General features: G+C 41.8%; 2 protein-coding genes across 19 annotated transcripts in view; one reads left to right on the plus strand and one right to left on the minus strand.

Annotated features, from left to right (window-relative positions):
- LOC310848788 (uncharacterized protein) overlaps positions 1 to 12358 on the plus strand; it is a 137402-nt gene extending 125044 nt beyond the window's left edge. Inside the window, exon 8 of the transcript XR_014566605.1 lies at positions 11868 to 12358. The gene's annotated coding sequence lies outside the window, so the exon portion shown is untranslated. The remainder of the gene's footprint in view (positions 1 to 11867) is intronic.
- RAD51B (RAD51 paralog B) overlaps positions 1 to 22661 on the minus strand; it is a 364040-nt gene that overhangs the window by 92527 nt on the left and 248852 nt on the right. The window contains exons 10-11 of one of the 18 annotated variants that reach the window (XR_014566397.1): positions 4086 to 4134; positions 3681 to 3812 (exon numbers count right to left, since the gene is read on the minus strand). The exons of 15 other annotated variants lie outside the window; for them this stretch is intronic. Coding sequence is in view for 2 of the 3 variants with exons in the window: in XM_083747474.1 (XP_083603600.1) it covers positions 5342 to 5403 (62 nt within the window). In the remaining variant the exon portion in view is untranslated. Of the gene's footprint in view, positions 1 to 3680; positions 3813 to 4085; positions 4135 to 4159; positions 5404 to 22661 lie in introns of those variants that run through there. 2 more of the 18 variants (XM_083747472.1, XM_083747474.1) reach the window with 2 other exon arrangements.

Here is a 22661-nt window from a genome sequence, read left to right on the forward strand (position 1 = left end):
GGGAACAGAGACGGAGCCAGCTCCTGATACAGCAGTTTACCCTCACACAGTGTGCCAAGATGGGTGTAGTCGCTCTTCTTAAGCTAAGGAAGGCAAAATAACCCAAGTGTATCCATCTTGCACGGTACAAGTGTGTCAAAACTTGTTGAGCCTGTACCATCTCTTTTGTGATCTTGACAGGAGATTTCCTAGGGGAACTTAAGTGCTGAATTTGGCAGTGATTTAGGAGGTTGTATTTCCTTCAAGACTGTCTTAAAGACATCTCCAGATTCCAGAACCAGTCCGCTCAGCAACTAACATCCTACAACTTTCAATTAGGACCGACAGCTTTGTGAGTTTGCTTCCAATGCAATGGGGTTCTAGGTGTGAGCTTCCCACATTACGGTTCTTATAAAACCTAGGCAATACACCACCACGTATTCACATTCATCAAAGTATGCTAGGCACCAATGTCACAAGAAAACACAGATGAGGACGGTTTGTTATGTATTGATGCATGTGGATATTGGCATCAAAGTGTGGTATGGCCTCAAAATGCAACATGAAAAACAACAGCTGTGATGGAGGAAGTTCAAAAGACACTAGTGGACAAATGCTGTGGGGCCGAAGTGATCCAGAGGCCCCACCAAGGCTGATTTCATATTGTTTCTTACATTTGTATACTGCCCATATAACTAAGTTATCTAGATGATTTACAGACCAGTATACACAACATGAAATTTAAATAAAAACACTAAATCAAATCAGCAAACAAAAAATACGTAAATCTAATACTAGCACAAACACAGCAGCATCCCACTTGTCTGTTTACTGAGAGGAGGAGTACTGGGCCAGGTGACTGGAACTGCCCCAGGCAGACCTACCACCCACCAGACTCAATTCAATAGCGAAGTTGCCTTTTGGAATTGTTCTGACACCTGCATTTCCAGCTTCTTTTACTAATGCCCAAATAAAACTACATTTCTCAACAACAGTCACAACTCTCACCTTCAATTGTGTATGTGGAGCAATGGCATCTGGAATGAGACGCAAAATCAGCAATGGAAAAGCCTCCAGGGTTTACAGCTAGTAACGCACAGATAAATCTATTTCCAATCTGTTTTCTAAATCTGCTTTACCTTATTTCTGCATATCATTTGTGAATTTGAAGAAATCCTCATGGAAATTATTTTTTAAGTACAGGCGACAACCATTTTGTGTGGGGGTTCCATTCCTGGCCCCTGCCTGTGTTGGCAGAGTGAGTTTAAGCCCAAGTTATATCCCCTATTATGACCCCATTTCTCCCTCTTCTTGGTCTCCACCTTACCTCACTGCTGCCATGTCAGATGATGTGAGAGAAGATGGAATGGATGTGGTTTGGGCGATCAGTCAGGGAATGGGGGTGTCGGTTAGTCTGGATGACCTGTGAGGGAAGAGGGGCATGGTTTGGGTAATGAGTGAGAGAAGGGAGAAGGGGTTGGGAAAGGGGTAATGGGTAATGGGCCAGGTGTACAAGTTTTGGGGGTGTGAGGTGTGAAGGGAATAGGTTGGCATGGGGGTTGTGAGGTGATAGGTAGGCAGGGGTGGCTACAAAATCAGTGAAAGCGTCTTCCTTGTTTTAACTGAAAATTTCAATGAGAATGTCAAAATCCACTATGTGACACATCAGTAATTACTGATACTGTAAAAGGAATGTATGATGCTGCATATGATCTCACTAAATTTGCAAATGTAAAATTATTTTATAAAACCAACTCATGGAGAGTTGGATTTATCAGTGGTTAACAGTCAGAATGCTCATTCCTCAGAGTAATGGCAGGGAACCCTGCACAGAGCTAAAACTTTCTGATGCAGGGCCAATATCAGCACTCAGAATTTCTGGGCTGCTGCCAAGGCTGCAATGCCCAGCCTACCAACTACACTTTCTTTGGCGTCTCCTTTAAAAAGGTTTCCCTCCACTGGTCCAGTGTTTGAGCCCCTGGGTCTAGATGCCATTTTAATTTTCCGCAATACTCCAAAGTAGCGTCACCCTGCAAGCATTGTGGGAAAATTAAAATGGCAGTTCTTAGTCAGCTGATGCTGCTTGAACTGAAGCTGTGCCTGCCACCACTGTCAGGATAGCCCAAAAGGATCCATCAACAGAAGAGGAGACTCACCAATGGCCCAGGATACCCCCCCCCCAAAAAAAAAACCCTGAAGGGGACTTTTTTAGATGTGATAGTTTATTAAACGTGGAATACTGGGCTGGAGGCTGTGAGTTCAGCCCAGCATATGCATCCTTAACACCATGAACTGGTCTGAAAAGTGGGTATGTGAGATCCAGAATGTTGAGATACCAGAGAAAATTAAAATTGTATTAAAATGTATTTGTGTGAAAGTAATCAGTGTAGCACTGTACTGTCATTGCTCCAACAGTCTTTTGTGTTTCCAAAACCATTTTCTTCCTATGAGAAAGAACACAAAGTATAGACTTGATACTCAGTACTTAACTCCTACTTCTAAAAACTTGAATTCACACAAACCTGTTTTTCATTTAACCTATTCACCTGAGGCTTCCAAGATGCTCAATTATTGCAGATAAAGGCTTTTCATTATTTGTAAACAGTACTTATCAAAGGGAAGGAAGCCCTGGGGTTGGTAAGAGTCTGTGGTTACCAGGTACACTGTGTAAATTCACCCCAGGGCCTCTTCTCACCTTACACTTGAAAAAAAATAAACCCTGCTTTCTCAGAAGTTCCACTTGTGTCTGTTATTTATTTGTAAAATGTACAGCCAATGCATAAATATAATACATGTTAAGTAGAATTTAGACTAGAACTATAGAATATAATCCACTGCCCCGGTGAAAGTACCCATGATGCCCAAAGATGTTTTCAAATGGTAGAGCTCAGTGCTTTATATGAATAGGAAATAGTGGTGCTCTGTTCCATGGCGAAAACAGCATAGAAACAGCTCCAATTGCAGTCAAAGAATACTTGATTTCTCGTCAACCTGTTAAAGTGATTAAAACTTGCATTCCTGATATAAACCTTTTGATGTTGTAAAGAGATTGTGACAGAAAAGCTCTTGTGCTAATAAATTTCTCACTTTCAGCCAAGTGCAGACTTCACTCATGTGTACAGAGGAGGAAAGGAGAGAGGATGCTGAATCAGAGGACAATTATGGTGGATTTCTCGCCAGCTCTATGTACCAGGGCTCCAAAAGCGATTCAGCAGCTGATGAATAATTTGGCTAGTACAAGAAAGACATTCTATGCCCATGAGCCATGCTTCCTTGTGGGAATGTATTCTTTATCCTTTTTTAGTTTTAGCACACTGTTTCAGCTGGCATCAAATTTATTCATAGTGTGAACTCACCCTTCTTCATAAAATCATCATAGCAGGATAAGGATCTCACTGTTAGCATATAAACAGTTTGCAGTGCATGTAGACATTTGATGTGGATGAAAACTCATTAAGAACTGGATGCGTAGAGTTGCTATCAGTTCCTCATCTGACACCAGAAAGCTCTGTCTAAAGGCTACTATGATCCACAGACCAGTACAATTAACTAAACTTGGATAGTGAGGTTTTTGATATATAAATTTTCCTTTAAAGAAGGAACTGCAGCTCCTCTGCATCTCCACTTTTGGGAACTGGGAGAGTTTCAAAAGCAGTTTGTTGACCAGGGACTGCTTAAAATAATAATAAAAAGAGTCTCACTGAGGAAACTGAAGTCCTTGGGCACAAGTAACAGCTATCTGGATTGTGGCCACGATCAAATGAAGGCAACCCAAAGCAGCAGATGAATCCATCACAACAGGGATCTTGTTTTGAAGACTAACACATCAAGCACTGCAGAAGAAAATGCCAGGAAATGTGAGACAGAAGCATTGTTTCTAAAGAGAGTACTTTTAGAGGCTTCTACATGACATTACAAACTGTTTATAAAACTATATTAGCTGTGAGATCCTTAGAGGGTCATCACAAGGGAATGTTTGCTTTTTAAATAGACAAGAGTCTATTTCTTTGCAGAGAGAAAAAACCCATAAGAATCCATATGGAAAAATCATATGCTTGCATGTATGAAAAAAACACCCTCCTCCCTCCTTTTGCCCTTGCATGTACCTCTTAATTTCTTCTCCATCTGCTTCTCTGCAACTGACTTCGACTCTGACTGAAAATAAGAGGACATCTAGATCATCATGAAGCTGATCTGCTGTTTAATAACCAACCTAGATTCACACAAACATGAGGCCGAATTCAAACACTAGAATAATCCTCACCACTATCCATAAAATCCATGGTTTTCTGTTAACTTGAGAAAATTCTCAGCAGGCAGAATTTGACCCCCGCCCCCCAAGCCTAGCTGTCCCAGTGACACCCACCAGATACATCAACAGGAAGGGTAAAGGGGACTAATGGGCTACCAGCCGATGGTGGACTTTGCAGGCCTCAGTCAGCCAGCCAATTCCATCTTACATATTTGCTTTTGTTAGGGCTATCCAGCTCTGCCACAATGTCTCAGCAATGTGCAGACCCTGCCCTAAGCAAAGTAACTTACAGGATGTTGCCCCGAAAGGATGCAGGGGGACATCCTCCTTCTCTGCTTCTCAGTAAGGCCAGCCTCCCCCCCCCCCCATGAAGATAGTTATCCCAAGAGCCATTACTGCACCACTGGCGGGACTGAAGCAAACTAGGAATCATAAGGAACTTTGTGTGCTCTTCATAGCACAGCTCTGTCCTGCTTCAAGCTGCTCTTAAGAAGATTGTGTTAGTTCCTTGAAAGGAGAAGCACATCTGAAGAAAAGAAAGCAACCATACTGATTACTGAAGGTTAACACCGGCAAATTAAGAATAAGAAACTCCTTAAATAGTATTAGTTGGAGAGAAAGAAATCTGAAGGGAGGATAGCAGCTCCTCAAGTCTCAGTTTTGAATGCCAGGTACCGCAGTATGAACAACATTACACATACACAAAACAGAAAGCCACCACTATTGTTTCATGTTTTCCTACTTCACTGAGCTTATGACCACATTAGCATGGGAATACTACATTTTCTAAATTACTTTCCATCTGGCAAACATTGATTCCTCCACCCCAATGTTTCAATTTGAGCTGCAATTAATATATGTAGCACTTTCCTTTAAGTAACATCAACAGCTTATACAACACCTGATCTTGCCAATACATCAGCAAAAGTTGCTCATCAGCAAAACACTAGCATGAACAGCTATGTGAATCTATTTGTTACTCAACAAAGCCAGCAGAGGGTGCACAAAATACTAGCCCCTGCATGTACAGACTGAAAAACCCCCACAACTGCTTACACACCACATCACTTCTCATTTTCTGATAAGCAATGTAAATTACTGCTAGATGAATTACATCCAATCACAGCTCTTCATAGAATCCACAGAGGAAAAGAACCCATTGAACTGTCCCCCTGCAGGGGAACGAAGAAAAAGAGAGATTGTTGCTTATAATTCTATTTTTAAAAACTTTAGAGAGATAACGGATGTCCTGTGGCAATAAGGGCTTGCTAAATACCCACACAGCCAGAACGGAATTTTCCTGTCTTACTGCTTTAAGTGAATCCGAGTACATAAAATGAAGGGGACCTGGAATTTAAACTTCAATAGCAAAAAGTAAAAAAGTAAAAAAAAAGTAAACCAATAACTTTTAAAAGGCTGCTTAATTTCATTAGCTAGAACTATTGAGGGAAATCTTACTCTCAGACAGGGCCATAACTAGAGGTGCTTTAAAATGGTGGTTTTTGCAATGTGGAATGAATCTCTATAACAAAGAAAATGTGCAAACACAGTAAGTACAGTGTGACAGAAGTTTATATTTTCTGTGAGTGCGTGGATCAAAAGGCCACATTAAATACCAGCTCTCCAGATTCTCCCTTGATACCCCATAGTTGCCTTTGACTGGACTTAACCGTCCAGAGGTCCTTTGCCTTTTTTACCTTTTAGCAAAAGAGAGGCTTCCACCATACATCTTAAGTTATGATGCATACAAGCGCTTCCTGTATTGTGTTCTTCTGTATTGTGGGAGAAGCTGAAGTTCAAATGACAAGATGGAGAAGTGTGCTTTTTGATCACTTGCTCCCCCCTCCCCAACAAGCCTATTTATGGCGTGCCTGCAGCAATTCTGAGTCACAATGCCATGTCTGAGGGAGGCAGAAAACAAGCAGCCACAGAATGATTAGAGGAGGAAGCAGAACAGGAGATAAAGGGAAGTGTGGGTGTGACGATTCTAGGAGAACAGAGGAGGATTCTGGGAGCCTACTCCTCTGGGCTGTTCACTTTTGTGTCTCAAGAAAGCACCCAGTTGCCTCCTATGTCAAACAACTTAGCAGGGAACATAGGGGAGTATTTCCTGCACCTGAGTTTGTCTCCAGAACTCATACTGGCAAAGTCAGATGTGTGCAAGAGACGGTAACACAATAGTGAAGTCTACAGTTATTGTAGAGGAATGGTTTTAGGGTTCCGTGACAAGTCAGACCAGAAGGGGAAATGGTGTTGGTTACATGTTTCCTAGCTTAAATTTTGCCATGCCCACCTCCACAGATTTTGTAGAATGTTTCAATTAAAATAAAAGTGTTGCTTTAAAAAGATGAATGCTACTTTTTCTTCTCTCCAGAAATATGACAGGAGGCAGGTTTTGAATAAGCAAGCAGAACGTACACCTTTCTAAGCTGCAATGGCTTAGATTTAGAAGGAAGGGAGAAGCAAGTTGTGTACAGGTACCAAGACTCTATGAATAGTGATTTCCTCTCACCCAAAATTTCTGTTCCTGCTATATTTGGAAATGCATTTGGTGGAAAAATGTAGGTAAAAATGGTAAGTCAAATATACAATTGTCAGCAATTCCGGCCAGCTGTAGCTTTATGAGAAATGTACTGTGTGAACAAGGAATCAGGTCTTCAGTGTGTGTGTGTGTGTGTGTGTGTGTGAGAGAGAGAGAGAGAGAGAGAGAGAGAGAGAGAGAGAGAGAGAATGTGTCTACCAACATATTAGCATGTATGTTTTTGAATAACAGTGGGTCAAAAGGAGACATGCATATTTAAAAAGAGGTTTGCTTTGGAATATCAAATCATGGCTCAATCTATTGGTCTGTAATTTTGATCAGACAAAGTTTGCTTGGAATGATGTGCATCAAGACTGGTCCAACCATTTTCCCTGATCAAGAGCAGATTAAGCATCAATTGAGGGTTCACAGATTACTTGATGAAATATTGTGGCCTCATTGTACTAAATTGTAATTATAATTTACTAGAGAAATAAGACAGGATCTGATCTGTCAGCAAATCCACTGGTCAGCATACCCACTAGCTGCTGCAGCTTTCAGACAGATGTGTTTCCAAGCCCCAGATGCACTGAATCATTACCCTAAAAGCCATGTGGGGATTTTGCTGGTCCTCATGACAATTGCTGCTGGTCCAATAGTTAAAACAGGAGAAGCTGCACAGATGACATGACAGCAGTAGTGTCAAACAGGGCACAACAGCATGTCAAACTGCTATGTCAGGAAATTTCTTCCTTTGAGGTACTTCCTGTCCCTGTCCAACACTTGTGTTGGAACTGTGGTTGCTGGAGAAATTGATATCTGGAAGCACCAACTGTGCCACTAATCTTTCCGTAGAGGATTCTGTTACTGAGCCTCACATAATATATATGTTGAAACAGATAGAAAAGTTATGAAAAGTAACAAAAATCTTACAGTAGTGCTGAAAAGAGGATCTAAGAATTCAAAAGTGTAGTGAAACCAGTCAATTCTAACAATTACCATAGGAGCTGGCATTTTCCATTTGAAATTCAGAGTCTAGTATATTTGAATCAAATAGGGCCAGACTAGATCTCAGCACATAGATATGAATGTGTACACTTATTCTGTTCTTTGGGCCTAACCTCTCACTCCTCCAGCTGGCAGATCCAGGGACTGCTGCACTGGGGGAAAGAGAAGGAACAGTTTGTCACATCAGATGGAAACAACTGCTTTAGTTTTCAGACATTTTCTGTCCTCCTAAAAATCAACTGAGAAGCTAACTTAAATGCCAATTTTACAATCCATTCTGTTTGTGTTCTGCTCAGCATCACCTCAGAGAGTCTTTAAAAAGCCTTCTTTTTCTAAACCTTCTTTTTGAAATGGCCTGTTTTTCAGAAGTATACTATATTTATTAATGAACTATTACTATAAGGTAAGTGCACTGCACTGGAAGTAAAGAGCAAGACTCAGCTGAATGCAGTAGGTCCAGTCTTCTATGCACACCTTGCTGAAATGAATGTAAGTTGTGCAAAAACAGTTTTCTGTGGAGGAGGCGTTCCTGGAGGTTGGTTCCCAAATATATTTATAAGAATTTCAATAGGCATTCCCTGAACACATACAAGGCCCAGTTGTTATTGTTACTGTCTAGACATTTTCTTTTAGCGCAGGGAAAAAACCTCTTACAAGGGGGAAAAGCTGCTGTTTGATTATAGGAAGGCAGCCTGAGCCCAAGTCACATGCAACTGGCTGTCGCTACAGGGAAAGCTATCTGGTTCTCCTCTTCCGCTATGTTTGGCATAGAAAAGCCCAAGCAGTGACATATTTCAGATTTGCCCTTCTTCCCCTTTCCAGTTTTCCACTTTTCTTCTGGGCGAAAAACTATGGGACATATGTCATCTCCTGTGCTTTACTCCAGGTTATTGTAAGCCAACTCACTGAATCTCCCAAAGTGGATCTTAAGTTTCCAAAAGGATGGCTAGTGTGAAACCAAAAAGGACCTTTCACCTGCTCCACTGGCTTGGAGCTTTGGGTGCCTAGCATTGACCTGTCCTGGCCTCTGGCCTCTGACCCCTCCTTCTGACCCTGCTGGATTATTCCTGCTGCGCTTTCTCCAAGACAAGGCCCCTCGGCAGTGGCTTTAGTGTCAGGGGCAATTGTGAGACCAAATAAGAAAATATCTCCTAATGACTTGCTATTGTTGAGGGGCGTAATCAATACTCTGGGCGCCAAGCCAAAGTGGCAGAGGAGAGGATCTTTAACCCTATGTATGCTGAAGTCTGCTGGGTGGGGGAAGAGAGCTAGGTCAGATAAAAGAGAGGGTGAATCCAACATTGTTCCAAGACGCAGGATAATTCACATTAGTGATTCTGCCAGTCTGGATGTGAATGCTAACATGTTGCATGAAGGTGCCCATCTTGCTATCTGACAAAAATACATACTGTGCATTATATCTTGTCAAGAAGCATGTCCCTGGCGTGGCATTTTGGATCTGCCTGTGTATCTCAACCTAAGGTGGTTTCCTTTGACCTGTAATATTGAGTTGAGGGGCCCCAAAGCTGAGCTCACTGGCTGTTCTTGTTTTTTAATGTACCTTCTCCAGTGAGTTAGGGTAGCAAAAAAAGCAAGTGTGTGACATTTTCTCAAGAATCTACAGGTAGCTTGGGATTAATTAAAAAAAATCTCCCTTTAGTTACCTTTAAAGTACATTTCCCCCCAGTTTCTACTTTGATGTTATTTGTGCTAGGTAAAAATCAGTGGAAAACAGTTTTACTTTGAGGCAACTTTATCTAGCACTTCAGATACTATGAATACTATAAACACTACATAAATTATAATAGAACAAAACAGTAAGATGTAAGGTCAGCTGGATTCCTTCTTAAATTTATTACTTTTCTTTATTATTATTTTTTTTAAAAACAGATATTCAAAAAAAACCCCATGTTTACCAAAATATAGGAACTGCTGCAAAACAAGAAATACTGAAAGCAAAACAAGGCAGTTGATAAGTTTGGTCACAGGGTTATTAGAGCGCTATATTTTGGGGTTGTGTGTGTGTGTGTGTGTGTGTGTGTGAGAGAGAGAGAGAGAGAGAGAGAGAGAGAGAGAGAGAGAGATGGACAGAAAGTGCCTACCAGCACCTTAGCATGTATTTTTTTGGACAAGAGTGGGTACAAGATGAGGCTGATTCTTTAAAAAGAGGTTTGCATTGGAATCTCAAATCATGGCTCACCAATTTGCTAGAACAGGGCTAGAGGTCAGGGCCTGAAATTTTAAAGTTTCAAGCTATCTGAAGTAATTATTTCACAAGAATGAGGTACAAATTTATTAATTTGGTTCTGCTGCTTATCCAAATCTTGGAATGCTCATATCTAGGATTTTATTGAAGGCAAAGCAACAGAGCCACAAAGGGGAGGTAGAAAAAGAAAAGAAAAGAAAAGAAGACAAGAAGATGATTACATTTCATCTTATGGTGGTATCTTTGGTCTCAAATCACCACCTAGTCTTACAAAACTCGTAACTTCCTGGTATGGATGAAGCAATCCTAAAATGGGAACTATGAAAACAGCATTCTAGCTATAGATAGAATAAAGGCAATATATCACAGACTGTGTGAGAGTATCTCCTTGCTCAATCTAGGTTTTTGCAAAGCAAAGTGTCCTTCCTTTCAACTTGCAGAGCTAAAACTAACATGCCGGAGAGCAGGATCAAGAGGCGTGCTGGCTGTAGGCATGGGGTCCAAAGCACATGTAGGTTAGGAGAGAAGCACCAGAGCTAACTGCTGCCCACAAACCCATTCCTGCATGAAAGCAGAGGGAGTTCAAAGTCTTTTATTACTCCCCTCCCAAAAAATCATATCTGTATTTTTACTTACAGCTCAGAGTGATGGATGTACTTTTTGTTGAAATTGGGTCAAACCATTTTACCTTCTCCTGTGTTTAGGACTATTTGCTGTGTCAATTTGTGCATATATATATATATATATATATATATATATATAAGCATGTACATCCTCTGAGCCGGGGGCTGAAGTCATAAACTGTTACTGACTTTGGCTCAAACCACTTTGGCAGAGTTCTTTACATGAACAGAGGAAGCGTTCTGCACTGCCTTGAGGACACCAAGAAGTTTCTTCCTGCGCCGCTGTAAGTTGCCAAGAAGTCCCATTCTGCATAACTACAGAAGCAAAGAGATGCCCTGTAACCTTCCTCACACCATGATGATATTATATGGCAGAATCCATGGTTTTCTCCGTGAGAAGGCTGCAGTGTTGCCGAGTCCTGTGACAGCAGAAACACGATTCATTGATTTTTTTTTTCCTTATTAGAGACATTAAGGGTGGAGAACCCCCAGGACTTTATACCTTGTCCGGGAGACTTCCACCAGCCAAGCCACTAGGCCTCCCTGGACACACCCCTCACTGACCTTGCTCCACGCCCTCCTTGAGTGTGTTTGTGGCTGGAATGTGCTCCTAAATTGTGATACTGCCTCTTGCTTGTCGGGATGGAGAAAAGAAAGATGTGGGTGTGGCAACCTTTCACTTTGCATGGCTGGAATATAACCTTCTGTACAATGTTAAAAGTCACATGCACGGATCCATGCACTTTCCCCCCTCTGGCATCACTCCTGGATACATGCTTAGGTATCCGTCTTGACGTGTATGTTTAAGGCCTTCCCTTCCCACAAACCTACACACATTTCCCTGAACACAGTTCCTAGGAGAAAACAAGAGTTTAGAGAAAGGAACACACACACACGCACATGCACAGGAAGGCCACAAAAGAGTTGCCACATTTTGAAGCTTTCAAGCCAGTGGAATAAACAAAGTGGTGTACTGCTCTGCGAGGCAGCCTGGACATAAATAAGATAAAAAGAGCAGGGCTGTTTAACATGTCAGTGCAATATCTCCACTCATTTCATCACAAGCTGTGCCCAGATTCCAACTGTTTATTGTGTATTGTTCATGGTCTGAAGCATCACTTAGGCGAGAGTTTCTGAGCTTTTAAAGTCAGCAGCCAGATGAGTGGGGTATAAATACTGTAATAAATTATTATTATTATTATTATTATTATTATTATTAAACAATTAAAAGAAAAATATTAAGATTGAATTTTGTTTCTTCTCTACTATTCTTTTCAGCTAGGAAGGAAACAGCAAATTTGAACAAATCTGAGCCATTTAATGGCCCCAGCTGAAGACAGGCTGTTCCAGCACTGCTGACCTTGGCTGTAAACTCCAGTCTCCTGTCACCTCCATTAGTGCATTCTATATCTGGCCTCCTGCCCTCTTAGCCTTGAACAAGCTACATATGCTTCTAACAGTCCTGAGTGAGGGGCTCAGGTTACATGCTGGAGAACCAGCAGCTGATCAGTGCTCCTCACAGTCCAGGGAATAGTGGAGAATGAGCTTTGCCATTGTTCCCTCATTCTATTCCTGAATCCATTGTTTGTAATGCAATATCACATCCATGGCACTAGAGGAAAAGCAGATTTAATTCCTCAAAGGGCGTTACGCTCCATGAACCTTCCTTGTGATAGTATGGCCCAATGCAGAAAACAAAGTCATAGTACAAGCAAATCTTTCTGACCTAGCTCTCTCTTTCTCCCGGCACTCATGTAAATAGGAAGAGTCAGTCTCCAGATGATCAGAACCCTATGTGACCAATTAACATAGTTTACTCTCAAGTTGACCTATTTTATATACAGTGGTACCTCGGTTTAAGAACAGCCCTGTTTACGAACTATTTGGTTTACAAACTCCGCAAAACTGGAAGCAGTGCCCCGGTTTGCAAACTTTACCTCAGTCTAAGAACGGAAGCCGAACAGTGGAAGGGCACCGGTGGCGGAAGGCCTCATTAGGGAAAGCGCACCTCGGTTTAAGAATGGTTTCGGTTTAAGAACGGACTTCGGGAACGGATTAAGTTTGTAAACCGAGGTACCACTGTATTCTCTATCTCTCCCCACTCCCTACCCTGCCAGTAGCTTACAATCTGTTAGACTGACAAAGGGAAATCGGAGAGGTATCTCTTCTGGCATTCACCACTGTTTTTTCCTCTCTCTCTCGGCTAATGAGTACAGTGGTACCTCGGGTTAAGAACTTAATTCGTTCTGGAGGTCTGTTCTTAACCTGAAACTGTTCTTAACCTGAAGCACCACTTTAGCTAATGGGGCCTCTTGCTGCCGCCATGCCGCCGGAGCACGATTTCTGTTCTCATCCTGAAGCAAAGTTCTTAACCCGAGGTAATATTTCTGGGTTAGCGGAGTCTGTAACCTGAAGCGTATGTAACCCGAGGTACCACTGTATATCCCAAACAGGAATGGATATCAGTGAGTATGTTTTCAGCATCTATACCAAACTTCCCCAACCTGGTACCCTCCATATGTTTTGGATTACAAATCCCACCAGCCGCAGCCTGCACGTGCTGTTGACCGCAGCATGGTTTAGTGATATGAGTATGAACCTCAGCAAGCCTGAGCAAAGGTGCTGGGTCTGTGTGCCTTTCTTTCCTCCCGTGCATCAGGGATTAGGTGACCTGCCAAGATTACTTAAGTTTCAATGCATCTCATCTTAGCCTTACAAAGAAACCAGAAATCCCGATATGAAACAAAGTCTAACGAATTTCATAATAAACCAACTTCAAACTGTGAACCATGAAGCCAACTTTTCAGAGTTTGTTTTCAACTGGGATTCCCAATTTGTATGTAGTACTAAACAAATATTCAGGACTGAAAATAATCACAAAAGTTCTGCTTCCAGCCATGCAGGAGAATAGTGTGCAACACTCTGATCAGGCTCACTGAGGATTCTCTGAATAGTGCTAAACCGTGAGTTAGTATCATGTGTGAAACAGCCCATTACGATTCTGGGATCCACACCTTACTCCTTCTCTGCCCCCTTAACCCTCTGTTTTATTGTTCTGTAAAAACACCTACTACAACCATTAAGAAAAACAGTAATAAGGGAGAATAAAATAAAAACCATTATGAAAAACAGTAACAACAGTAACAACAACAACCCCACTTAGCTATTCCTTTGCATTGGGATATTACACTATTGGTGTTAAAGTATATAAAAGGGTGGAAAAGCAAACAAACCAATGTTTGTGTTCACTCTTTTTTTATTTAGCAAAATTTATATATTGTTTATAATAAAACCTCTAAGCAGTCTAGTTGGTCCAGTTCAATCATATAATTAAACAGAGAGAGATACTTGGCAGCAAAATAAAACCTAATGCAAAGGTAACTTGAGCCACATTCTCAGCATCTACAGAAAGTTCATCTGAATGCTATTCAAGTTTTAATTAGGGAACTCAAGCAAAAATTTAATTGGACCTATCTGAAATATAACACAGTGCTGTCTGATGCCCTATTGCTTTGCTTTTTCTATCCCCTACGCTTTCTTTGATGGTTACTTTCTCTGTTCTATGAATGTGCATTTGCCTCCCTTTCCCTGTAGCGCCTTGGTTTGTTATTGTGGGGTCATTAAGGAGTGCATATATGTGCATGCTAATTACTTGAGTGGCATGTGATTGATGGCTTGCTAACTCTGGTTTGTTTTGTATAGCAATATTCTGACTTCCTTCCATCTAAGACGTAGCTATTTTGAGATGACAAAACAATGGAATTATTACAAAAATACTGAATGTGAGCTTTTTTTTTTTGTTTTACATAAGAGAGAGAGGTTGGTGATGGTGGTTTGAAAGCCAGGTCACAGCAACACTCACCCTGTGCTTGAATGAGTTTCATATGCTCTCCAGTTTCAATGAAGAACTGAGGCTCTAATGCTACAGGAGCTCTTGCTTTCTTTGGCAAGAGTAGCCTGGGCGCAGCATGCTCATGTGGGAAGCTGTAAACTGGGGTCAGAGAAAAATGCTGGCCCTGGACAGACATTGGCAGTTGCTGTTACAAGCAAGAGCTGGTCACCTTCAGCACTGAACAGATGTGAAAAATTCACTCCACCCTTTAAAAAAACACACCAAAAAACCTACCTCAAAACTATTTTTGCTGGATTTACACTTATCAAATATCACGTCTCCAAACCCAAGGATTTATGTAGGATGATTTCCAAAAACGCACCAATTTCTAACACAAGATCAAACCTACCCTCCAAGGCAGACAGAATTTCCGGCCTTTTTGCATAACACTCCTAAATCCTACCCCTTCTCTCTCAAGGAAAATAAAAGTAAAAGGCATGGTTCAGGGTAATATTATAAAAACCCACAAGCCTTCGCCCACATGTGTACTCACTAGTTGTAAGGCAGAAATTTGGTGTTATATGAAACTTAGCAGTTGGGCAATTTAGGTAGCCAAAAACTACAACACAGGCATTGGGAGCCGAGATGGGAGTGGGCCAACTTAAAGTTTCTCCGAAATGCCTTATCCAATGAGCTAGTGGGAATCTCCCAGTCCTTCCTGAGGTCTAAAAAGGTGGAGTAGGAATCTCTGGTGGGAAACAGTTCATTGAGCATTCCGCATCACTATGAATGGACCACAGTGGGCAACTCAAGCGTCTTGAAGGGAGACAATGAAAAAAGGAAGTTCAGTAACTACCACCTTTTCCAGAGCTATTTCCATCTACAGGGTTTGTGCTGTTTAGTTTAGAAAGCATTTTAGGATGTGCAAGTAAATGACATACACAGTAATACCACTTAATATCATATATTTTTACTCTGGGACTGTGGCATTCAGTACTGATGAATTTTCTGTCTGGTAGGGGGTTGGGGGATTTAGAGATCAGATAACACAATAATGAAAACACAGTTCTCTGCACAGAAGAATCCAAGAGGTTGCATAAAGCAATGTTCCCCCTCTCTCTTTGGGGCTTGCAGCAACAGAGGACCCAAGCCCTCCAATCCAATGTTTTTCCTTTCTCTTCAGGAGCCTGTGATGTATGGAAATTTGGGGCTCTGATTCTTTCAGCTCCAGCAGGCGGTAAAGAAGCTAGAGGAAAAATGAAGGGAGAAATCTGCAGATGAAAGTCTGAGGCTGTGTTTTCCTTTCCAAAGTGCTGCTATGTTCCCATAAGCTTGTGGCTTCCTGCATCCTGCTGAAGTATTAAAAAAGATCCTTTCTATGATATCTTAAGAGGCAAATGTCCAGTACTAACAGGACGCCTTTTGTTCTCTTCATTTCTAAGTGGACTTTAACCCAGTTACTACAGAGTGAGTCACTGTATAAACAAATAAAACAAAAGCTCTTCTGTTTTGTCCCCCTGGACAGGTCAGGGACACATTAGGCTCTGCTCTGACCCTCTTTGCCTCATAGAAGCAATAACTAGGGATGGCATCACTAAACAAGAAACATGCTTAATTGCTGTTCTTTTGTAGATACATTTTTTTTTTAAAAAACAACAACACCTAAATGTATCCCTACTAATTTCACCATTGTTGATATTTCAACAGAGTTAGGTTTTTATTAAACCAACTAACATGGGATAAAGTTACTCAAACAAAATGCACAATATTAGGAGATGGAAAAATTTGTCTACATTGAATTTGAGTATGGAAAAACTTGCCCAGCAAATGTTGCAACAGATCTGTCACAGAACTGTCAGTTAAAACTGAACCCAAAATTAGAAAATTGAGCTATTTTGCTAGGAAAAAAATGCTGGCTCAGAATGGATAGGGGTTGAAAAAACTGGAGATGGAAAAGAGCCCTTTTTGGCTGCAAGCTAAAGGAAGACAAGTCAAAAGGGTGCTTTAATAAGAACCCAGGGAATACTGTGGGCTCCCTGTCTCCATCCTATTTGATAAAAATGCCTATTAAGGCTGATATTCTAAGCTATTCCACCTGGGGTATGCATCATGGACAGGACCTATATATGCATAAGATTGGGCTGCAGCAAGGGCGGGGAAATGGATCTGGCTGGTGGGACAGATCACTATGTCCTTCATAGGCCAAATCTGACTGGTGGGTGTGGCTGCCCATTTGTCAGTCACCTGGATGTCAGCTGACCCTTTTGTGTGTTCACTGTGTGAAATCAAATCATCCAGGTAAATGCACAACCTGCAAAATGATTTTCAAAGCCCTCCACAAGACCCAGCAGTCACAGGTTTTGCAATGCCCTTGCACAGTGAGAAACAGGATACTGATCTGGATGAAATTTTGGTCTGATTCAGGAGAGCTCTCCTTCTGTTCTACCAATTTCAATACTACTCTGAATGATGCATAACATTATAACACAACATGGTATGTGTTGCTCTGGTGCAGCTGATGGTGCAGCCCTTCGTGGTGATGTCACAGCAAGGCTTACGAACAGGCTGCTGATTATTCCTTTCCTATGAACTGTGGCCCTTGATCTTTGTGATGAAAATACTGTGTACTAGCCAGAAGCTGATGTGGAAATTCCAAATCACTTGCTCGGTCCTGTTCAGTCAGAGACTGGTTGAATTAGAGATTCCATTCAGAACTGAATACATGCAAGCAGGATGCTTTACATTCATCACATGCTCAAGTGTGACACCCCCTTCCCCAGTTAATAAACATATTAGCAGGCATTTTGGAAACTCGTTGGCTTTGGGGGGTTTGGAAAAGTCTGGCAACAGAATCGTCTGGAGCGAAGCTTATCAGACAAACTTGCCGCTAATTTTAGAGCTATACTTTATTTTCGTCAAGACATCTGGCCAAGCCTGGTTACACCAATGGATTATTATTTCCCCTATGTGAGGCCTGGAGAAAAGGGATAGCCTTTTTACAACTATTAATTGGACAACGAATGGCGGTGTAACTGTAAAGGCCCATAACAAGAATAACCCCTTTGTATGCCTGGCTTGTTTCCCACATTTCAAAGGCTACTAAGCAGCAGCATCTTCGCCCCTGGGTTACGGAGAAGGGACAGCCTTGTGCTTATTGTGGTGGCTTTCCCTAATGATCTGAAACATTTTAAAAAATGCACACAGGGATGTGCATGTTTAGAGCTTCTGCGGCCACAAGGTCAAACACATTTTTTTTTTAAAAAAAACCACTCCCGAAAAGTTTGGCCCTACAGTACTGAGGGAGATCCATTTGTCCAGTGTTCCCTCAACCCATCCCCCCACTGCAGTATGAGGCCCTGCTTTTCAACACAATTAAGCAGAGGGCCAATAGGATTTGTGCCACCCTTTCTTCCACTTGGCTTCACTGCTGAGAAACAGCCTTGGTTGGCAGGGAGGTGGGAGTGCTGTCTGAATAGCCTCTAAGCATTCATTATCTGGCTCCTAATTACACGGCCGACATACTGTTGCCTCTGCCTACGTGGGAACATTGCATCACATTAATCAGCAGGGGGATATGCCAAGATGAAAGGGCCTCCTTGTATATGCTCTTTGCTGTGGAAAGCGGGGATGAGGGTCGGGGGGGGGGGAAGAAGGAGCTTTATCAAGTCCCTGGGCAGAGAAAACACAGCAGGTGAACTGCAGCTCCATCCCTAGCCCATTTCAGAACCTCAGCTTGAGTTCGCCATATTCCCATACTGGCCTCCAAAAGTAATTCACAAACCTACTTTTAGTGAAAGTGCGCTGCCAAGGTTATGGGACCAATAGTCCCAGAGGCCTCTGGAGAAAAGTTAAAGTACAGGCGCCAATAAGCCAGGCTCCTCACGCCACCCCTACAGAGTGGCTGAGCCTTCCTTCTGAGTCAGAGTGGAGTTGACTCTTCAATTCTTTACTACACAAGAACCATGAGCGGAGACATTCATCAACTGTGAATGCACCTGTGTAGCATGAATGAAAGAATAATAAAAAGCCCGGCTGCACCATCTTGCTTGCTTCCCTATTATTAGCAAATTTTCCAAGGTTTAAGGTGGCTTGAGTTAATAACTTAAAGCAAAACTTAAATAATACAGAAAACACAGGTTTATCGGCACCAGAAACACCCAAATGGACTAACCAGCCAAACCAAAAGCTAGACAGAAGAAATGTAGGTTTGCTGTTTTGTTTTTAATTATTTACTTGTTTTTGTCCTGTATTGTATTCTGTGAACTGCCCTGAGATCTTACAAAGAAGGGCGGTAGATAAATCTAATAAATAAAAAAATAAATAAAATAAATCTTGTCCCGCAGCCTGTCTCACAGTGGACCAGCCCATGAGGAGCCAGCAAGCAGGACCTGAGCACTACAGGGGGCTCCCCACTTGTGCTCCCCAGCATCTGGTACTCAGAGGCATACCACCTCTGGATTTAGAGTTAATATATAGCCATCATGACCAGTAGACATTGGTATCTCCCATGAATGTGTTTAAACTGCTTTTAAAGCATGCTTTTCTTGTAAACTTTTGAAGCATACAGTGGTACCTTTGGATGTGAACGGGGATCCGTTCCGAAGCCCCGTTTGCATCCAGAAGCGAACGCAACCCGCGTCTGGGCTTGCGCGGGTAGCGATTCGCTGCTTCCACGCATGCGCTTGACGTCATTTTGACCGTCTGCGCATGCGCGAGCAGCAAAACCCGGAAGTAATGGGTCGCCGCAGCGCACAACCCGAAAATACTTATCCCGACGCTACTTCAACCCGAGGTATGACTGTACTTTGCTCTTAACTTAGCATGTTCTCCTTTGCTCACCTAAAAAGCCCCAAACATTGATACTTTCCCTCAAAGTAGAGTTATTCTAACACCTTGATCCCTTTTTCTGTACCGAAACATGCTCAACAAAAGTATTACTTGGCTAACAATACCTACTCCCAGTGCACACAGCATAGCAGCCTTGAGCTTTGGCAGTTTGAAATTAGATCCTGGATATCTCTTTATGACATTTATATTCCACCTTTCTTTCAGGGACCTCAGAGTGAAATATTTATACACACACACAGGCATTACAAACAGCTTCAGGGGGAGGAGATTCAGAATAGAAATGGCATGCTGGAAGCAGTGAAGTGCCCCTCCTGCTACCACTTCTCTGCTATCAATACCACCGACTGCAACTGTTTTTCATGGGGAAGGCATCAAGTCTCCAACACACACGTGTACACGTAACATGAACTTAACCCCGCACCGATGAACAGTGTATGTTCCCCCCATATTTGAAAAAGTTGGGGATTATTTGGGGGGGATCTATGTAACACAAAAGTTCTACAGTAAAGCACAAAAAACAAATGGCAAGAAACTCTGATAAGTTACTGCTACAAAACCCTCCAGATAAAAGTTCTACTTGAGAAGAGATACCATTTAGTACGTTTATTTCTAAGCATATTTGTTAAAACATGTGGAGTTTCCTTTTGCTGAGGAGTGAAACCATTGGTCCATCTAGCCAACACTGCAAGCTGTTTTCCATGGTCTCATGCAGAAATTCTATCACCTGCTACGTGAGCCTTTTAATTGTGTGACGGGTGAACAACCTGTGGCCATTTAGATAGTGCTAGATTATAATTCCCAGCATCCCTCATCACTGACCATGCTGGCTGAGGCTGATGAGAGTTGGAATTCATCACATCTCGAGAGTCTCATCCCTATTTTAATGGGTGATGCCAGTGATTGAAGATGAGCTCTTCTGTGTGCAAAGCATATGCTTCACCACTGACCTTTCCATCCTCTACAGCAGAGTAGATCCCCCACCCCTGCTCTAGGGTCCTTCCAGCAATAACCGCACAGAACATTGCCTGTCATCCCATATGCTATTTAAAAAGGGCTCTGACAGCTAGCTCTTCATTACAGGTTAGATCTCCCAGTCTGTTCAAATCCCATCACTATTTATATGTTAATACTGTTCTCTCATAAGCGGTAAGATTTTTTAGCACGGGGAAGAAAACTAAATCATATAAATGAAATGTCAGCCAAGGAAGCAAATACACAAACTAGTGTGAGCCAAAATCCTTTAGCAAGCAAGTCAAGGTTCTGGACCCCAGGGAGCTGGGAGAATTCATCTTCAAGAGTGAAAACTCAAGAAGACCTTTGGTATGATGTCTCTGTAAAAATAAAGTTTCGTGTTCTTTGGCTTCTCTGCTTATGTGCTGTTTCGGTGTTATTGGAGACAATGTTCTTGGACTAGACCTCATAGCTTGGCATCTTCTGCTGGATCCCAGATATGGAACTATCCCCATAGCAGTCTGGTCTAAAAGATTCAAGCAAGGACTAGGAAACTAGAAATGCCTGAGTTCTAGTTCTGGCTCTCAGCTGTTTGGGTACTCTGTTCTTCACACTCTTCCCCAGTAATGGGAATAATACTGTGCAGGCAGAAAACTGGCTAATAAGCTGTGCTTGTAACGTGCATTTAAAATGTGGTGATGGAGTTCTGAAGCTTGATTTCATTTCATCAAGCTGAACAAACTATTGGCTGTACTACAGTTGTTCCTCATTCTGAGAACATGGAATGCTTCCTCAAACAGTAATATCTTGATTCCTAGTGAAATGTGCCAAGTTTACTCTGACAAAACTAAAAAGCTGGGCCATTTGGAATTCCACAGCCAAATTCATATTTGCAAAGAGAAATTTGCCTTGGAGAAGTGGTGGTGGGGAGATTCTGTGGTGGAAGAACCGCCACTTCTTCAGCCCTGCTGTTTGCTCTGGCAGGGCAGAAAGTAGGGATTCAGCTCTCCTAATTTTCTGTCCTTTCCTGTCCTTAAAAAAATCCCCTTCCATTGACACCAATAAGGGGAGGGGAATAATCCAGCTCCAGGCTGGCATAGGTTTTTTTGCCTTTTTCAGGAGCTGTTGGGGGAATGAAGGGGCTTTAAATCCAATGCATCCCATTTTTGCCTCCACCACCCTGAAAAGCATCACCAGCATAAGAGCAACAGCGGTGAAGCTTTCCATGGTCATACTAGGATGCCTCCACCCACAGAGAGGGCAGTCTATCCTTAGCTGCCCTGTGAGGGAGCAGGATTGCTCCCTAAATGTGCCTAATTTTCAACAAACGGTTAGAATTTTAATTCAGGCTGAAACTGAGTTTAGGGATACTTTCATATGTGACACTGAAATGCTCCATTCCTGTCTGCCACTTTTACATGAGGAAGTCTTTGAAATATGACTACCTGAAAATTCTAGAAGTTACCAATCCAGTGAGAAGATTTACAGTTTATAGCTGGTAAAATAATAGAAGCCACAACATATATCACATATCTCTTCTCACTTCAGCCTGGGAAAATATGAATTGAACTATGTTCTGACAATAATAAAGTTATCCTAGCTCTTCTTTGGGAGACAAACACATTCCAGGTTTGTGGGAATTCTGAAAGTCTGGGACCATAATAATGGGGAAAGCTTAGTTCCATAGTAAGCTTCCCCAGAGTTGGGTCCATTGCAGAAGGAACAATATCTAGGCAGTAAGCCCCTTGCAGTACTTGTCCATTTTCGTGTACTAAAGGCATCAAGCATTAATCCTTGGGAAATAGGTATGGATTCAGATACTATTCTGAAACACTGCATCAGGATCAGCATTCGAAGAGTTTAGAATGTTCTTTTCTAATCTTTCAATATGTATATGTATACATTTCTCTCTCTCCCCATGGATAGTTGCTGCAGTTTGCTTAATTCTGATGCCCCCTTTTCAAGTTGTTACAAATTGTGGCAGCCACACCAACAAGCAACAATTCATTCAACTGATGTTTACTTAAAATTCTGGACAGGTTGAAAGTCAACCAACAGCTATGTGAACAATCTAATCTGGCCCAATGTGCATGTGGGCCATGCTGCAATGTTCATGTTTACAATTTTTTATGTACCCAGAGAATGCACCAATTTAGTTTATATTTACTGATGATTGATGCCTAACCAGAATTGTCTTAAACTAGTTTATCTCCTATTGAAGAGCAGAAGACTGACTAAATCATATGGAAACAATTATTTTCTGGATGCAGTATGAAACCACATATTCTATACTGACATGTTAATAAATAAAGATCAGTCTTGGCTTGAAAGGCTAAGAAATGCAAACTACATAAGAGGATACCTTTTATTGGACTTATTTATTTCTTGCCATTATTTGAACAAGGAGATTAATTTATATTGGATAAAGACTACCTTTATAT

Source organism: Podarcis gaigeae (assembly GCF_964106915.1).
Source record: "Podarcis gaigeae genome assembly, chromosome: 1".
Lineage (NCBI taxonomy): Eukaryota > Metazoa > Chordata > Lepidosauria > Squamata > Lacertidae > Podarcis > Podarcis gaigeae.